We start from the raw sequence: 18,014 nt of genomic DNA, 5'->3' as shown, positions 1-18,014 counted from the left end.
TATCATTGTCAGATGGATTATCATGAATCATGTGTGTGTGCTTTTAGATGTTGTTGGGTTGAGTGCTTGATTCTCACCAGAGTTGCCTGAGTTCAATGCCTGGTTTCAGTGCATGTGGTAGGTGAAGGGTGGAGAATTTTCCGATCTCCCAGGTCTACATATGCGTAGACCTGCAAGTGCCTGAACCCCCTTCATAAGTATATGCATGCAGAAGATCAAATATGCATGTTATTGATTCAGGAATCCATGACAGTGTTCAGTGGATTATGGAAAATATGCAGCATCCCACAACAGATTCATCCATAAGTTGATGTTGGTTTTGTAATGAAAAGAAAAAAGGAGAGTGGTGTGTGTATATGTGTATGTGTGTGTGTGTGTGTGTGAGAGAGAGAGAGAGAGAGAGATTTGGGGTTGGGGGTGGGGGGGGGGGGTGCCTCAGTCATACAGTTAGACCCTGTGGCCAAGCCTGTATTGAGAAGATCAGAGGTTCACTTCCTTGGAAAGTATTGACGATGCTCAGTTATCTGAATTAACTTAGTCGTTGTAGAGAAGGCAAAGCAAATTGCATTTATTTGCAGCACCATAACCTCATTGCAGTAGATAATGAATACAAACATTCCTTCCCCCTCCTGCCCCATATCGTACCCCCAGAGAACCAAACATACCACATTCAGTTGTATGGATATCACCATGTTTACCCTGTTTGTATTTGTATTTGTATTTCTTTTTATCACAACAGATTTCACTGTGTGAAATTCGAGCTGCTCTCCCCAGGGAGAGCGCGTCGCCACCCATTTTTTTTGTATTTTTTCCTGCATGCAGTTTTATTTGTTTTTCCTATCGATGTAGATTTTTCTACAGAATTTCGCCACGAACAACCCTTTTGTTGCCAAATGACTAGCGTCCAGACCACCACTCAAGGTCTAGTGGAGGGGGAGAAAATATCGGCGGCTGAACCTGATTCGAACCAGCGCGCTCAGATTCTCTCGCTTCCTAGGCGGACATGTTACCTCTAGGCCATCACTCCACAGACATGGGCTGGATTATACAAACTATCCTTGCATTGCCAAGTTTGCTTGACAGAAATAATTTTCTAAGCTACCCATATCAGATCGTTTCTGCAATCCAGCCATGAGGCAGAGACTACCCAAACCACAGCTCTTGTGTGTCCTGTCTCCTTTATTGCATCTTTTCCTTTCCGTTTTCTTCTTTTCCAGATCCACTCCTCCTCTCACCCCGTTTTCCCCCTCTCTCTTCCTCAGTCTGTTTTCTTTTATCATGTGCATTTTGAGGCAGGTTGGATGTGGTGAGTTCACATGTTGTTTTTGGTTGTTGTTTTTGTTTTGTTTTGTCTATTTGTTTGTTTTTTGGGGTTTTGGGGTTTTTTTTTAAACTGTGGATCATGTGAAGTGACCTACTGGTAATTAGATATGGGGAATCATCGTTAGTATTCCTATTATCATCATCACTCAGTCAGTTGATCAATTACTCTAACTGTTATTATCATCAATCAGTCAGTTAATCATTTACTATAACTAGTTGATAGTTTACTATACCTATTAGTATTATTATCATCAGTCAGTCAGTTGATCAGTTACTATAACTATTATTATCATCAATCAATCAGTTGAACAATCAGTCAATTAATAAACAATGTGTCTGAATGTAATTATTACAGAAATGATGAAAGAGTCAAAACTGACAAACTTCCAACAACGTCAGCTGGATAAGACATTGAGGGGTGAGTAAATTATATACTTGGTATTCAAAATTTCTCATTCGGCTGCTCTGTTTTTTTACCCCCTGTCTTCCTCCCTCTTTCTAATTAGTTCTCTGTCTTACTCATTTATGTACATATATAGATCTGCTGCTCTGATGCAGTTACACAAACATTGCTTGTGTATTTTATAAGCAGCAGACAATTTCTTTTCTATGCTTTTAATACCATATGCTTGCTTTCTTTGCAGCTATGTGCAGATGTGGTTGTGTGTGTATGTGCATATGTGTTAGTGTGTGTGTGTGTGTGTTGCGCGCGTGCATGCATTCATGTACACTCTTACATTTACATACAAATATACATACTCACACATATATATACATCTGCAAAAGCAGAAACTCACATGGATATTCATTATTCATGTGTATACTTTACATACATGCACATGAGAATAAGTACACGCACGTGCACACACACACATACACACATCTGTCTATCTATCTATCAGTCTATATATACATGTATATCTGTGTCTATATACATACATATGTATTTGTGTACATACACATACTTCAGTAGAATGGGCTTTTTTTGTTTAATATTTTTACAGACATGATATGTACTTAATTGAAATCAATCATGATTTCAGTTGCAGATCTATCTATGTGTAATGCACCATGAATGGCTCTTTGTATTGTTAACACATCTGAACTGTTTTAAGGAAAAGAAGTTGTCAGTAAATCTGACTAAAATTAACCTTTAGTACAAAGAATGTCTCAAAGTATTTGGAGTTTATGGCCAAGTGAAATGTCTGTATTGTGATGCTTTATAACTCTTTATTTCAAACTAAGTGGATAAAAACTGGCATGAAGTTTACTGGGAAAAATATTTCTTTAGGTCCAGCACATTTTCTGTTCTGTTGAATTACAATGAATATTAGAGAAATTTGTTTTTACTTCCATTTAAGTGTTTGTGCACATTTGAGAAGACCAAGAGTTGTGGTGTTTGTGCACATTTGAAGAGACCACCACAACTGTTTAAGCTAATACATATTTCAGATTATGTTCTTTGAATATTTACTGTTTTAACTTTTTATTTTTGGGTTATGCTTACTTTTCAGATGTGGAGCGAGGAAAGTTTTTTTAAAATTCCTTTTTAAGCTGGAAATGCTTCCTTGAGTAAATATTTTGTACATTTATTCATGTTATTTTTATCAAAGAACTCTTTTATCTCATATCTGACCAAACAGACCTACATCATTACTGTTTTTAAATATGTGTGGTCCATTGCTCTTCAGTGAATTCAAAAGGATAAGTTCAGTAATTCAAGTTACAACTTACAAAGAAGAAAGACAATGTCTGTTCAACAGTCTAAGCGCATTACATGAAAAACAATCGTTATACATTTATTTCAGGCTTCTATTTAAATGAAGCACTGAAGAGAGTTTGCTGTGTCCGTTCAGATCTTAACATTTGCACATCTTTTGTAAAATAAAAAAAGGAAGAACATACAGGGTATGTATATGCCAAGACAAATAACAAATGGGCTGTTTATATTGTGTTTATCATACCTGTTCAGGTGGAGGTCAGCTGCCATTGCGAGTTCCCCCCACATCAAGCGTCCAACAGGCCAAGCCAAAGAAACAACCACCTCCCAGTAAAACTCTCAACCCAAAGTCAGTATATCTGGTAACATTATGTTTGAAAGAGGAATGCATGCATGTTGTGACTATATGAGATTATGTATTGCTAAGATCTTGCTTATTAAAAAAACAAAAAAAGCAAAAACAAAACAAAAAAAACCTTAAATCTTCAAAGTCTTATGAATGTGACAGCAGTCACTGAAATTTTTGTGATGAAAAAATAATTATAAATAATTACAACCTCATAATTTGTGATTAGTTGGCCATGAAGATTTCCTGAAATTTGAGAAGCAGAGGATTTTGTATACAGTAACTAGATAGTAGCATTGTGAAGTAATTCTTGAAGTGGAGGAGAAGGAAAGATAGAAAGATTATGTCTGCATTTTATGAACATAAAAAGTGAGTCTTTGTCAGAATCATTGTTTGATCAGTTTATTAGAAGCTAACAAGACTACACTAGATGACTTGATAATCAAGTCGAATGGTTAAAGTGTTGGACTTTCAATCTGAGGGTCCCGGATTCGAATCTCGGTGGCACCTGGTGGGTAAAGGGTGAAGATTTTTCTGATCTCCTAGGTCAACATATGTGCAGACCTGCCAGTGTCTGAACCCCCTTCGTGTGTATACGCACGCAAAAGATCAAATACGCACGTTAAAGATCCTGTAATTCATGTCAGCGTTTGGTGGATTATGGAAACAAGAACACACCCAGCATGCACACCCACGAAAACAGAGTACGGCTGCCTACATGGCGGGCTAAATAAACAAAAATGGTCATGCACGTAAAATGTTAAATGGTACATGTTTGTCTGAGTGTGTAGTGTGTGTGCCTGAAATCTGATTGAATGACACAGGAAATGAATGATGAGCGCCCGATGTCAGTCGGCTCTACCCAGGTAGGCAGCCTGTTGTGCAAATGACCCCATGTTTGTAAAGCATTTAGAGCTTGGTCTCCGACCGAGGATGAGGTGCTTTATAAGTATCTATATCAATCAGTCAATCATTGTTATTTGTTCCATATTAGACATGTTGGGATATTTAATGCAAAATGTGTGTGCATGTGTGTGTGTGTGTGTGTGTGTGTGTGTGTGTGTGTGTGTGTGTGTGTGTGTTGTCTGCACCCTGTGTTACAGAAACTACTCTGGGGGGTTGAGAAGTAGGGACACAATGGAAGCTCAGGGAGCATTTGTCAAACCAGACTATGTGCCTCCCAGAGGAAGTAAGTCAAATAATGAATTCATTTGATTGCATCTCTTCACAGTTTGGAATAATCATTTGATAAAAACAATTTCCCATCTTTTTCAATACATTTGATATATTTTAATAACTGGGTTCTCTCATGTCTCCAGAATGCTCATACTTCTCTGTTTTTGTGCAGCTACACATTAAATAAAAAAAAATTGCAGACAGTCTAAATTGTGAAGTACAAAATTTATTAGTGGTTCTGGTGATGGAAATTTTATAATTCATGTTACACTGAAGTATTGGGAATAACTCGTTTGTATTCCTTCTTTCATATATAATTGAATAAAACCCAAATCAAGTTCCAAGTAAGAAATATGGTGCAGTTTCTATGTTCCCCTTTTGTGATGATTTGTCAGTTACAAGATCAGCTCGTGAAAAAGAGAAACTGGCAAACATCATGGCGTATGGCGAGGATGTGGAGAAGATTCCCCTTGAACGAGTTCGCAAACGCTTGGAAACACCACCACCTGAACCTGACCGATTTGATGAATGTGAGCTATTTTTCTTTCGTATGGCAATTGTGTTCTTTGTGGATAAATGGTTTTGAATCAGTCTTATTCATCTTTTTCTCTTTTTTTTATTATTTGACATCCCCATTCCTTACAGTCCTCTGAGGTTGTTTTTTTTTTTTTTTTATTCTTTATACAGTTTTAGATTTTACATGCATTTGTTTTGTTTTGTAAATATATGCTGTATTGATAATAATCTGGTATTTGCTTTGTCAGGTAAAATACTCATTGTAGGAAATATTTCATGACTGTGTTCATGCTTATAGTTATATATGCTTATATTCAGTTTGTGTATTTGTGTGTCTGTGTCTGTGTGTGCCTGTCTGTGTGTCTATAAAAAGAAACTGAAGAAAGAACAATATATTGTCAATACCCCAGTACAAACCTGACTTTGTTATCGAAATTCAGATGTAATAATCAGTGTTTACCAATCGAAACAGAGAGGGTAAAGAAAATACCATATTTTTGTGGAAAATGTAATGTGAGTATTGGTGGTGGTGAATTTTGTTTTATCCATTTTTTTCTGAGATCTGTAACAGATTGTTATCTGATGAAATAGTTACATCTGTCAAGTATGTATTTTTGTTTATAACATGTCTCCTGCAGGCAAACAAGTTCTGTTAAGATTTAATAACTCCATTAAAACGTGCAGTTTGTGTAGAACACTTTTCACACACTGAAAGGAATGTTGATAATTAGTTTATTTTAATTGATGCAATTGTTGTGACAAATCTCATTGTGTATTTGACTATAATGTTTTCTGAAATTTTCCATTCCCTACAGTGGTCACTAGGATAACAAAAGTCTTTAAATTGTGTGTGTGTGTGTGTGTGTGTGTGTGTTTCTGGTTATATAATGACTTAATGAACTATTTGTGGTTTGCAGTACAAAGTGAAATTGAGGATCGGCAAAAGTTCCTTGCCGATATGGAGGCTTTGGGTCAGGGAGAAAATTACAGACAGATCATTGCCACAGAAATATCACAGGTTTGTCTATCTACTTTATTTTGTTTCATGATCATTTTGTCTTTTTTATTTATATTTTTCAACCAGTACACAAACATTTTCATGCAGCTAATGTTGGCATAGCAGAGAAGTTGATTTTTTAGGACTTTGACTGCCTGATGACTTCCTTCCATATACTCTCTGTACTGGCTGTTTGTTTATGTTACAAGAAAAATATCTTTAAAAAAAGAATGCAATTACATACAGCGGTGAAATTTTGTGATGATACAAAGAATAGATTAGACTAACATTTTGCAAAGTTTCAAAGCACTCACTTAATTATTGACTGATTTATCTTATTTTGAAAAGAATCTGTGTTTTTCACAACTGACATAAAGGGGGTCAGTTTTTCTCATATATCAGAAATTTTACAAATGTGGTCTTTTGTAACCATAGACACTTCCTAATTGTAGCAACTGAATGGGCAAATACGTATGCACAGTGGACATATGTCTCTACCACGTTCTCAGACATCTCAAAAATCCTAACAGCTATGCCAGGATCCTTTTCATTGACTACAGCTCTGCGTTCAACACAATAGTACTATCAAAACTATATTTTAAACAGAAAGACCTCTCGCTACCTGAATCAATTTGTTCATGGATCCTAAATTTTCTAAGATGCAGACTGCAAGTTGTTAAAGATGGTGACCTCACCTCCTCCACATGCATTCTCAACATAGGCATGCCACAGGGATGTGTTCTATCCCCACTGTTGTACTCACTATTCACACATGACTGTGCAACTCAAAGTGAATGTAATACCATGGTCAAGTTTGCCGACGATACTACTCTAGAAGGGCTGATTACGAACAGTGATGAGTCAAAATATAGGGAAGAAGTACTGGAACTTGTCAGCTGGTGTGATCAAAACAACTTAGAACTCAATGTATCAAAAACCAAAGAATTAATTTTAGATTTCAGGAAGACCAGATCTGACCCCTTACCACTTGTCATTAAAGACAAGCAAGTAGAGATCATCAGCGACTTTTAATTTCTCGGACTGATCATTTCCAACGATTTGAAATGGGAGAAAAATATGGGAAAAATTGTTAAGAAAGCACAACAGCGCCTGTACTTTCTTCGGCGCCTCAAAAAGTTCGGAATTAAAAAAGAAACCATGGTTGATTTCTACCGAGCAGTCATTGAAAGTGTGCTGACTTTTGCTATTACTGTTTGGTTCGGAAACATTTCCAAGGCAGAAGTTGCAGCCCTTAACAGAATCGTAAAAACTGCCACCAAGATTACCGGGGCTGATCTACCTTCTCTAGAAGACATATATTATAAGCGGCTACTCAGAAAAACAAAATCAATCAGCCAGGACGAATCACATTCAGCTTTTGGGATTTTCGAGATGCTCCCCTCTGGTCGACAGTACAGAAGCATAAGGACAAAAACGAATCACTTTGCCAATAGCTTTTTCCCCAAAGCAGTCAATGCCCTGTCTCTCAAACAAATCCAGTATGATAAATAGAACTGCGCAATCAACAACCATCTACCTGAAGATCTAGTCATCAACCCCATCCACATGTACTATGCAGCTTCTGTTCAAACATGTGTGTGTGTGAGAGAGAGAGAGAGAGTTTGTGTGTGTGTGTGTGTGCATGTGTGTGTGTGTGTGTGTGCATGTGTGAGTATACACAAGTTTTTATATTGATATGCACTTGTATGTATCCTAATTTCTACTGCATCTGTGTTTGTGTATGATTTTTGATTTATGTTCGTATCTTGTTATGTACTATCCCCCCCAATATTCCTTGTGACCCTGGTACACTTGGTAATAAAGACATATTCTATTCTGTTCTATTCTATTCTGTATCCACTATAGGATCAGTTTGCATTCGACTTTGAGCCACAGTACTTGCCGAAGTTGACGGAGATGCCATCTTGTTGAGTGAGCGAGCGAGAAGGGTGACTGTACGCTCACATGTATTGTACTCAAACAAAGGCATTTTCAGCCACAATAAATATACAGGTGCACTTTTGGGTGACTGTAGAACAGAGCTGTGCCATTTAGTTTTGCACAAAACCGTTAACCTATGAACTATGAATTTTTTAACTCGCGGTACACTATAGCGTACCAGAGTAACAAAGCTTTGTGCACATGAGGTATGCTATAGTGTACCTTAGTATAGAAAGAGTTAACCAGTTGAATGCCTATAAGATGTCAAATGACGTCCTGCAAAAAGTGTTGCCATTGTGCCTGTAACACGTCCACTGACGTCCTGCATGCATTTCATATTTTCCATCATTGGAGTTTGGTACAGTGAACATCAACTGACTCTGAATGGTTAGTTTCATGTGTCTGGATTATAAACATACTATTATAGTGACCCCTTTTCTCTCAATAATGATTTGACAGGGTGACAGTGACGAAACAGACAACGTCTGACTCTTTCATCAGTCGATCCGTCCAATCAGACATAATTTCTTAGCAAGTGACCATGACTGACAGTGAAGGCACGGTACTTTCACGTAATTTGAGAAGATGGAGAATAGAGATAAAGGAGTGGGGTTTTGTTTTGTTTTTGTTTTTTGTTTTTTTTGGGGGGTTGTTGTTTTTTTTTAATTACCCCTGATCCCTCAAAATTCCCTGGCAAGGGGAGAGCACTTGAATGCAATTTGACAAGACATATTCTGTGTTGCAGTTTTCTCTAATGTGTTTAAACTATGATGCTCACAAGGCAGAAAACAAAAAATAGAAAAACCAAAACAAACAATACAAACCTAATTCATCTCATTTGGAAAAGCAGCTGACGATTTACAGACAACCATGAAAGGCCCAAGACATGGATGAAAATATATCTGGCAAATTCGTTAATTCAGTCAAGGATCTTCCCTTTTTCTTTTTTTTCTTTTTTTTTTTCTTTTTTTTATGTGTCTTTCATCACTCCATGACCACTCCATGTGTTCTGCTTGCATCAAACTGTGCCTTAAATGCTGTAATAATTTGATTTCAGAAAGTCCGTGAGATGGAAGTCATTGACAAGAAACGTTCCCAGCAGCTGGAAGAGATGATGAAAAAGAAAGCTGCTCAAGGACAGAAAAAGGAAGGAATCCCACATGCTACTATGTCCTGATGGATTCAACTTGATTTTCTACAACTCACTTTAATCATGATATGACGTCACCTGCATGTGTTACTGATGAATGCCTTGATGGATGCTCAGTTCAGAAATTGAACAGATAATATTTCAAATCAATCATCCACCATTCAGGACATTCATAATTAATGCATCTGAAGAAAGTGATGAAAATCATGTCCTAGAATGTATGAATTGAAGGAAAGAGTCCGTAAATGATCAGATACATACAATGCTTGAATACATTGCAAAATGATTGCAGTTTTCTATCTTTCACAATGCAGCATCCTAATTATTGCTAAATTCATATTCTGGTCTCATTCATGTACACGCAAACATGTGCACGAAGAAGAAAGTTGTTTGGTCATGCACTTTACTTTTTAAAACCACAGTTTTGTGTGTGTAATTTTTAAATCTCCTATTAATCTTTTGAATTTAAAAAAATGTAATAGTTATATATGTAATTGATAGATATATTGAAAGGGAATAGATCAGTAAGAGAGACAGAGAGGGAGAGAAAGAAAGAGAGAGGGTGTGTGTGTGCACATGTATGCATGTTGTGCCTGTATTGCTGGGTTTAAGTTCACATTAATATTTCTTTGTCACTGACAAATACAGATTTTTATTTTGAAAGTGAAATACACATGTTCATTCCCAGCAATGTCAGATTATTATTTTCTTCAGATCTACACTGAATAAATCTGTGATAGCTTCCAAGATGTACATTGTGTTTGTGATTTTACAACTACCCAATTTTGTCTCAACAAATGCTTCACCAGTTTCAGTCAGTCTGGTGACATGTGTGTGCATTTGAAGAAACTGACTGTTAAAGTGTAGAGTGTTTAGCATATTTTGTGTTCTTCATGGAGAGCAGCCATCCAGTTTCTTCTTTCCTTTGTGTCATAAGCTACAGACACTTAGAGAAGCTGTGTCTATGTCAGTAAAAGCATTGAATGTGGGTAAAGTTATCTTCAGTCCACAGTATGAACCACTTTGCCACAGGTCAAGAAATAATTAACAGCAGTATTGCATACTGCAAATAGATGAGAGGAAGCATTCAAAATTGATATGTTATCATCGTGCATCCCCTTTTCATGAGTTAAAGATCTGTGATTTTTTTTTGCATTCAGTCAGTTCTGGAATTGAACAGAGAAGTATCCCATAATCAGCATTAAAGAGACATTCTTATTTTTGAGGCAGCATTTGGTCACCAGTTCTTTTTATTTGCTACTAATTAATATACTCAGTTCAAGGTCAAACAGTAAATCATTTCCAATTGATATTGAAATCATATTCTTTGGTCCAAGTCTAATTGCAACCAGTGTCTTATGACTGATACATATACATGTGTGTATGCATTTGTGTGTGTGTGTGTGTGTGTGTGTGTGCATGAGACAAAGAGAGGGAGAGACACTCACACAATAATAACACTAATAACACTTAACTAATAACATTTCTAGTGAACAGACGTTAAACTGAAGACTGCTCTCTCTCTCTCTCTCTCTCTCTCTCTCTCTCTCTCTCTCTCTCTCTCACACACACACACACACACACACACACACATACACACAATTTGCTCCCACTATCTGATATCACTTTAGTGAAAGATGTTAAATTGATATCACACACACAAACACACATATAAGGAGTTAGATTTAAATATTTCACTTTCACTACAGGAATGTTGCACCATGGTAGAAAAAGTCCAATGGTCAAAATTTCAGTTTGGAGAAAAACACACCGGTAACTCGGAGTTACATAAGAATATGCAGAAAATGTATGGTTTCATGGGAAAACATTACCATAATGATTTTCATAAGAGGCAAATCATTTCTCTAATCTGCAGATGGAAAATGAATTGTTTTAGGACAAAATATGTCAGTAATGTTTCTTGCATCTGTGGTGCTCACGTAACAGCCGATCATATACCAACTTGCGATATGTTAAAGTCTCACATCCCTGAACTGAAATCATCTTCAGTGTTGACGATCTTCAGCAGTCCATTGCTAATGTATGATCTTGTTAAACAGTCCAGTTGGTTCAGTGTTATAGTTGTTAGTTTTTCATTAGAAATATGTTGTGTTTGTTGTTGTTGTTGTTTGTTTGTTTGGTTGGGGTTGTTTTTGTTTGTTTTTGTTTTGTTCTTTTAACAAAACTTAAATCAATCATTTTCTATATGTAACACACACACACACACTTTCACTTACTCACATGCGTACACAGTAATCCCCCCCCCCACCCCCCCCTCCACCCACTTGATTTTTTTTTGCTACCCTCATGTAATATCACTTACAGCGAAAAGACGTTAAACAAAAGAATGAACACACACACGCACTCACACACGCATGCACACACATGAATGTGAACAGTTAAAAACATATTTACCTATGTCATTTACAAAATCTGCAGTTCCATCTGCTTCCATTAGAAATGTCTTATATGATAATCAACATGTCTTTGAAATAGTTTAGAGTTAAATTTGGAGCCCAATTGGCTCTTTGTTGTAATTCTACTGGTTGACTTGTTAGTTTGTTTTATTTCATTTATATTCTTTTTTTTTTAATGCTTATTGAGAAGAGAGGAACAGGGAAAGTCCTGATGACTTAAGGCATGGGTGGGGTGGGGGAGATGACAGATTTTCATCTAAAATCAGAAATGTGGATAGACATTCAGCAAAAGAACAAATGAACACGCACACACACGTCAATCAAGCTTGTAGTAGGCATCCGTTGATCAGGGTCAGTCATTGGTGAACATCCTGTTCATCTTGGCTATCTGGTCATCTGAAGCAGCTTCACTTATGGCTGTAGAGGCCAATGCAGGAATGACAGTCTCCGTCGCAAAGGTCGCACCTGTATGTCGTGTCTTGTCTGCTGGAGCTGTTGCGTTCTTTTCTGTGTGCTTGTTTGTCTGCCGCTGCATTTAACAGTTTCTCTCTCCCTGCCTGGAGGTGTTGGTTCAAGGTACTTCTCCACCTTGTGCGGTCAGCTGCGAGATCCTCCCATAACAAGGTGTCAATGTCGAGCGCCTTCATGTCTCTCTTGCAGTCCTTATAGCACAGCTGTGGGTGGCCAGTGGTTCTTTTCCCAGATGTCAGCTCACCATATAGAATGTCTTTTGGGATGTGGCCATCCTCCATGCGGTGGACATGGCCCAGCCAGCACAGTGTACGCTGTCTGAGCAAGGTGAACATGCTGGGAAGGTAGGCGTGGGACGGGACCTCGGTGTTGGACACTCTTGTCTTGCCAGGGTATGCTCAATATATGGCGGATGTTTCTCAAATGGAAGGCGTTGAGCTTTCTCTCCTGCCTGGCATACGTGGTCCATGTCTCGCTGCCATACAACAGTGTGCTGATGACACAGGCACTGTACACTGCCATCTTTGTCTTCACCATCAGTTTTTGGTTTGTCCACAATCAAGTTGGAAGGCGAGCAAGTATTGTAGCTGCCTTCCTGATCCTCTTGTCAATTTCACTGTCTAAGGAGAGATTGGAGATGGTAGAACCGAGTAAGGTGAACTGGTGGACAATGTCAAGCTTGTAGTCATCTGTGGTGATGGCTGGTGGTTTCTCTTTGCCCTTCCCCAAGATGTTTGTCTTCTTCAGGCTGATGGTCAGTCCGAAATCCTTGCAGGCCTGGGAGAAGCGGTCCATCAGTGCCTGTAGCTCCTGCTGGTTGTGTGTCGTCACTGCTGCGTCGTCAGCAAACAACATGTCTCTGATGAGGGCTTCTTGAATCTTTTTCTTGGCTCTGAGGCAGGGGAGATTTAATAACCTGCCGTCTGATCTGGATCATAGATATTTTCCCTCTTTTGCTGTGCCTACCCCCAAAGACAGAGTATGGCTGCCAACATGGCGGGGTAAAAACAGTCACACATATAAAAGCCCACTCGTGTACATATGAGTGAAAGTCGGAGTTGCAGCCCATGAAGGAGGAAGAAGAAGAAGAAGCTGTTCCGAAGGCGTGTTTCGGAAGCAGGGCAAAGAAAATACTGAAAAGTGTGAGAGTGAGGACACAGCCTTGCTGACACCGCTGCGGATATGAAAGGGCAAAGATGAGCTGCCGTTGAACTTCACTGTCCCCTTCATGTTGGAATGGAAGGATTCAATCATGCTCTGCAGTTTTGCTTGGCAGCTGATCTTTGAAAGAATCTTGAAGAGTTCGTCTCTACTGACAAGATCGAAAGCCTTTGTGAGGTCAATGAAGGTGACGTACTGGGGCGTTTTTTGTTCTCTGCATTTTCCTTGAGTTGACAAAGGGAGAAGACCATGTCTACTGTAGACCATTCAGCTCGAAAGCTATGCTGTGACTCTGGGTAGACTCGTTCTGACAGTTACTGCAGGCGGATCAAGATGACCCTTGCAAAGACTTTGCCAATGATGCTGAGAAGGGAGATGCCTCTATATTTGTTACAGTCCCTTCTCTCACCCTTTTTCTTGTAGAGGGTGATAATCTTGGCGTCCCTCATGTCCTATGGTACAGCTCCTTCCAGCCAGCACTGACACAGGAATTCATGCAAAGGATGCAGCAGAGTAGTCTTACAGTGCTTTATAAGGTAGGAGGGTATCCCATCGATGCCTGGGGCCTTGCCGGAAGCCAGTCTGTCAATGGCCTTGCTGAGTTCTTCCAAAGTCGGCTGTGCATCCAGCTCTCGGCAGACACTCGACAGTATCGAGGGCAGAGGGGGGCACAGTGATCTCTCTGGAGTAGAGGTCGGTGTAGTGTTCCATCCATCTCTCCATCTGCTTGCCTAAATCTCTGATAAATTCCCAAGCGAAGGACTTGAGGATTGCCGTCCTGCTCTGGGTTGGCCCTAGTGCCTTCTTGATGCCGTCGTATATTCCCCAGTTTCCTGTAATAAAGACTGTCTGGATGTTCACGCTGAGCTCTGTCTAGTACTCGTTGGTGCATCGCTGGGCAGTCTGCTGAGCCTTACACCTGGCAGCCCTGAGAATCTGCAGGTTCGCCTCACTGGGTGATCGCTTGTTCTCCACAAGGGCGGCACGCTTGGCTTCAGTAACGGGAGTAATCTCGGTCGACTTGGCCTCAAACCAGTCGTGTGACTTCAAGTTTTCTTCCCAAATGTAACCAAGGCTGTGTGGTGCATAGTATCTCGCAGAGCTCCCTACTTCTCTCTGACAGAGTCTCCAGGCTGTGAGGCGCCAAGTTTGTTCTGAAAAGACTCTGCAAGCTGTTTGATGAGGTCTGGCTGAGATACCTTGCTGACATCAGTGCGAGGGTTGCCTTGTTTCTTCGTGCGGTGGAGCTTCTTCGGTTGCAGTCTGACCTTGAAGCCAAGGAGTGGTCGGAATCGCAGTCCGCGCTGTTGCGTGTGTGAAGAACATTGTTAATGGCGGCAAGCCTAACCAGGATTAGATCTAGTTGATGCCAGTGCTTTGAGCGTGGGTGTCGCCAGGAGACCTTGTGTTGAGGTTTTGTTTGGAAGGAGTTGGTGATGCACAGGTCGTACTACATAAGAGCACAGTTCCAGTAGCCGCTGTTCGTTCTCGATCATTTTGCCCACTCCAAACCGACCAAGGCATGTTGGCCACGAGTCGTGATCTGCACCAACTCTGGCGTTGAAGTCATCCAGGAGACCAAGTTGCTCCTTGCTGGGGGTACCCCTGATGACGGATGCAACTCATCCTTTGCATCCGGAGTGGCAGACAGTGTTGGGGCATATACACTGACGAGGGTGACAATGCCTGCGATGGTAGAAAGGCGCAGAATCAGAAGGCGCTCGGATCCGCCGCTGCCTGGTTCTACCATACTCAGCAAGCTGTTTCTCACTGCAAATCCTACTCCGTGATCTCTGGGACCCTTCCCCTGCCAGTAGAACGTGTAGTCCTTCTCCTTCAAGGTGCCCGAGTCAGCAAGCCATGTTTCTTGGAGGGTGGTGATGTCCACATTCAGTCTCCTGGGCACGTCATTTATGATAGCTGTCTTCCTGAAGTCACTGATGTCCTGCAGGTTTTCAGAAAGGCCAGTCATCATTGTCCAGACGTTCCAACTTCCCACTTTTAAAGCTGGTTTCTTTCGTTGACTTTTGTTTTTGCCTGGTGCGATGGTTGCCGTTTGCTATTCGGGTGACTCCTGAATCCCTATGCACCCACTGAGGAAAGCAGACCGTTGCGGGACAGCACATTACTGCCTGGGGGCTGCCCAGCTTGAGGCGATAGCTGTCTAGTGAGATCCGAAAATCTCTCACACCGTCGGAAGCAACCCATGGCGCCTCGCACTACGCCAGTCGAGCAATGGCTTATAACCGGTTTCTGCTGCCTCCCGTGTAGTGTATACTGTGTACGCTATACGCGAGGCCGGAGTGTCCTCTCCGGTCGTGGGTGTAAGCTTTATGTGGATGTATGATGCATGACAAGCCTGGGCAGTGTTATACGGAGGACAGGCTGTCGCCCATGCAGCACGTCCCCCCTCTCCTCAACACTGATGGATCCAAAGGAACAGCAAAGCCGTTACAGCCGGTTCACCAACTTAAGCCTAGAGTATTACGTCAAGGTCTGCTGGATCCTTATTTAGGACTGATCTTTTTATCAGATGTATTCTTTCCATGATCAATGCATGCAGAGTATGATGCAAAAAGATAGATATCAGGATGAAATATTAAACTTGAATACATGTGCGAAATGTCACTTTCAGTGAGAAGATATTTATTGTAGAACAAATGAATACACAACCGCCCACTGCACCGACAAACGCACGCACACCCAGACACACTACTCACGCACTCACGCAATGACACAAACACATACACGCACCTGCAGGCACATACACACACGAACACAGATCAACAATCAAATAATGTGAACTAACTACGACATTACATGATAAAACAGTTCCTGTTAATTAAGCATTTCCTCGGAGAAACATTATACACAACATAAAAAGATTAAAACTGGAAAGATGAAACAAATATTCACACACACACACACACACACACACACACACACACACACCTCTATTTCATACGACATTGTATGACTGTCTGAACAGGTGCGTCATGAGGGCAGTTTTGGACTGTGAGGTTTCAGAGTGACGAGTTGTGAGTGGGAGATGGTTCCACACGTACAGTTGTCGCAAAGTGAGAAAAAGATCGGTTGCCATAAGTGTTTGTTTTGCCGGGTTCGAGGAACAGTAAAGGTTCTGTTGTTTAAAGAAGAGCGGAGTTTTCTGGCAGGGTTATAGACATGAAGGAGATCAGAAAGACAGACAGGAAAGTAGGGATCAGTGAGAGAGTTGAAGCAAAGAGTGGATGTTTTGTGTTATTATTATTATTATTATTAGCATTTACGCCTAATCTTGAAAATAAGCCCTAGGCGTTTACAAATAGAACACATATGTAAATATCAAAAAAGCCGGGAAGAAATTGACCACAAGATACAAAAATTATCCACCCCTCCCCCATACACACATACACGATACACACAAGCACACGCGCACGCACTCACACACACACACACACACACACACACACACACACACACAAACCATAGCACACAACCGTAAATAGAATACAATAAAAAAAAAAATTTTAAAAACGACCAACAATTTCTAAAACCATCAAAGCTGACTCACTCACCAATAGTCATTTTATTTCATACTGGAAAGGGATGAGCTCTTGAGCATGCATTCAATTGTATGTCTGAAACACCTACACAGAAATGCACGCATGCTCTCTCTCTCTCAGTCTCTCTCAACACACACACACACACTCAAACACACACACACACACACACACACACACACACACACATTCACGCACGCGCGTTCACCGTCGGTACGCACGCACGCACTGATATACACACTAGCTACAACGTGGGAGAAAAAAGAATCATATTTCATGATTCTGCATAAAGTAGATGTAAAAAGATCTTATATTGCTGCAAAATTTGAAAAAAGTTCTTTTGTAGATTTTAATTATATTCATTAAGATTATATGTTAATTTTCATTTTGCTTGCAACAAAGCCAACATTCATGCAGACTCTGCATGTGGTCCTCTTTCTGATAAAGAAGTGGGACCTATTCTTTTTATTATATTTATAAATGATCTTCCACAATCAGTATATAAATGGCACTTGTAAAATATTTGCTGATGACACTAAAATATACACATCCCCTTAACTTAACTAGTGGAATGGACAGACACATGGAACCTATACTTTAATGCTACAAAGTGCAAAGTGCTCCATAATAGTAGCAAAAACCCTGAACATGACTACTTAATGAAAATTAGTGATAAAGAGTTTAATGTTTAAAAATGTGAAGAAGAAAATGATTTAGGTTTTTTTTTTTGTTTGCCGGTTTGTTTCTTTTGTTGTTGTTGTTGTTGTTTTTATATAAAAACCTCAGTATTCTTTGACAAGCATATTGCATGCATAATAAATAAGGCAAATCAGAGAACTGGTATAATCAAGCGTACCTTCATATTTCTGGACAACAGTACGTTTTTAAGACTATATAAAGCATTGGTAAGACCTATATTAGAATATGCAAACACGGTTTGGTTCCCAAAACTTAAAGGGTCAATCTGCTGCAATTGGAGGTGCACGGCAAAAGACGAATAACAAAATTAGTCCATGAATTAAAGGAATTTTCTAATGAAGAAAGGCTAAAATATATATATATTAAGCTCCCTTCCCTTAAAGCAAGAAGGGTACGAGGGGACTTGATACAAGCGTATAGAATATATACTGAATAATGTTGACGACATTGACAAAGCATGTTTCTTTATTAATCCACAAACTAACATTGTAACCCGTAACAGTACCGACAAAATTCAGAAGCAACATCAAAGTAGCA

At 39.8% G+C, this 18,014-nt stretch overlaps 2 protein-coding genes across 2 annotated transcripts in view; one reads left to right on the top strand and one right to left on the bottom strand.

The window, feature by feature from the left end:
• LOC143294224 (UPF0193 protein EVG1 homolog) overlaps positions 1-9,709 on the top strand; it is a 10,348-nt gene extending 639 nt beyond the window's left edge. The window contains exons 2-7 of the mRNA XM_076605658.1: positions 1,679-1,741; positions 3,296-3,392; positions 4,493-4,578; positions 4,961-5,095; positions 5,999-6,099; positions 9,077-9,709. Coding sequence (XP_076461773.1) covers positions 1,679-1,741; positions 3,296-3,392; positions 4,493-4,578; positions 4,961-5,095; positions 5,999-6,099; positions 9,077-9,196 — 602 coding nt within the window. The 3' untranslated portion in view covers positions 9,197-9,709. The remainder of the gene's footprint in view (positions 1-1,678; positions 1,742-3,295; positions 3,393-4,492; positions 4,579-4,960; positions 5,096-5,998; positions 6,100-9,076) is intronic.
• A 2,906-nt stretch (positions 9,710-12,615) lies between these two features.
• On the bottom strand, positions 12,616-13,667 carry LOC143291792 (uncharacterized). The gene is made up of 2 exons (XM_076601957.1): positions 13,537-13,667; positions 12,616-12,949 (listed from the first exon to the last, which is right to left on the bottom strand). The coding sequence occupies exons 1-2, from the start codon at positions 13,665-13,667 to the stop codon at positions 12,616-12,618; spliced, it is 465 nt and encodes a 154-aa protein (XP_076458072.1).
• Between the last annotated feature and the right edge of the window lie 4,347 nt (positions 13,668-18,014).

The sequence above is a fragment of the Babylonia areolata genome, chromosome 1 (assembly GCF_041734735.1).
Source record: "Babylonia areolata isolate BAREFJ2019XMU chromosome 1, ASM4173473v1, whole genome shotgun sequence".
Classification (NCBI taxonomy): Eukaryota; Metazoa; Mollusca; class Gastropoda; order Neogastropoda; family Buccinidae; genus Babylonia; species Babylonia areolata.
The sequence above is the reverse complement of the archived record's forward strand: the minus strand, read 5'-3'. Positions and strand labels throughout refer to the sequence as shown.

Coding starts and splice junctions, on each gene's coding strand:
- LOC143291792 (XM_076601957.1), bottom strand. CDS start 13,667: ATGAGGGACGCCAAGATTATCACCCTCTACAAGAAAAAGGGTGAGAGA. Junction 12,950..13,536: donor GTCATCTTGATCCGCCTGCA/GTAACTGTCAGA, acceptor CCCCTGCCTCAG/AGCCAAGAAAAAGATTCAAG.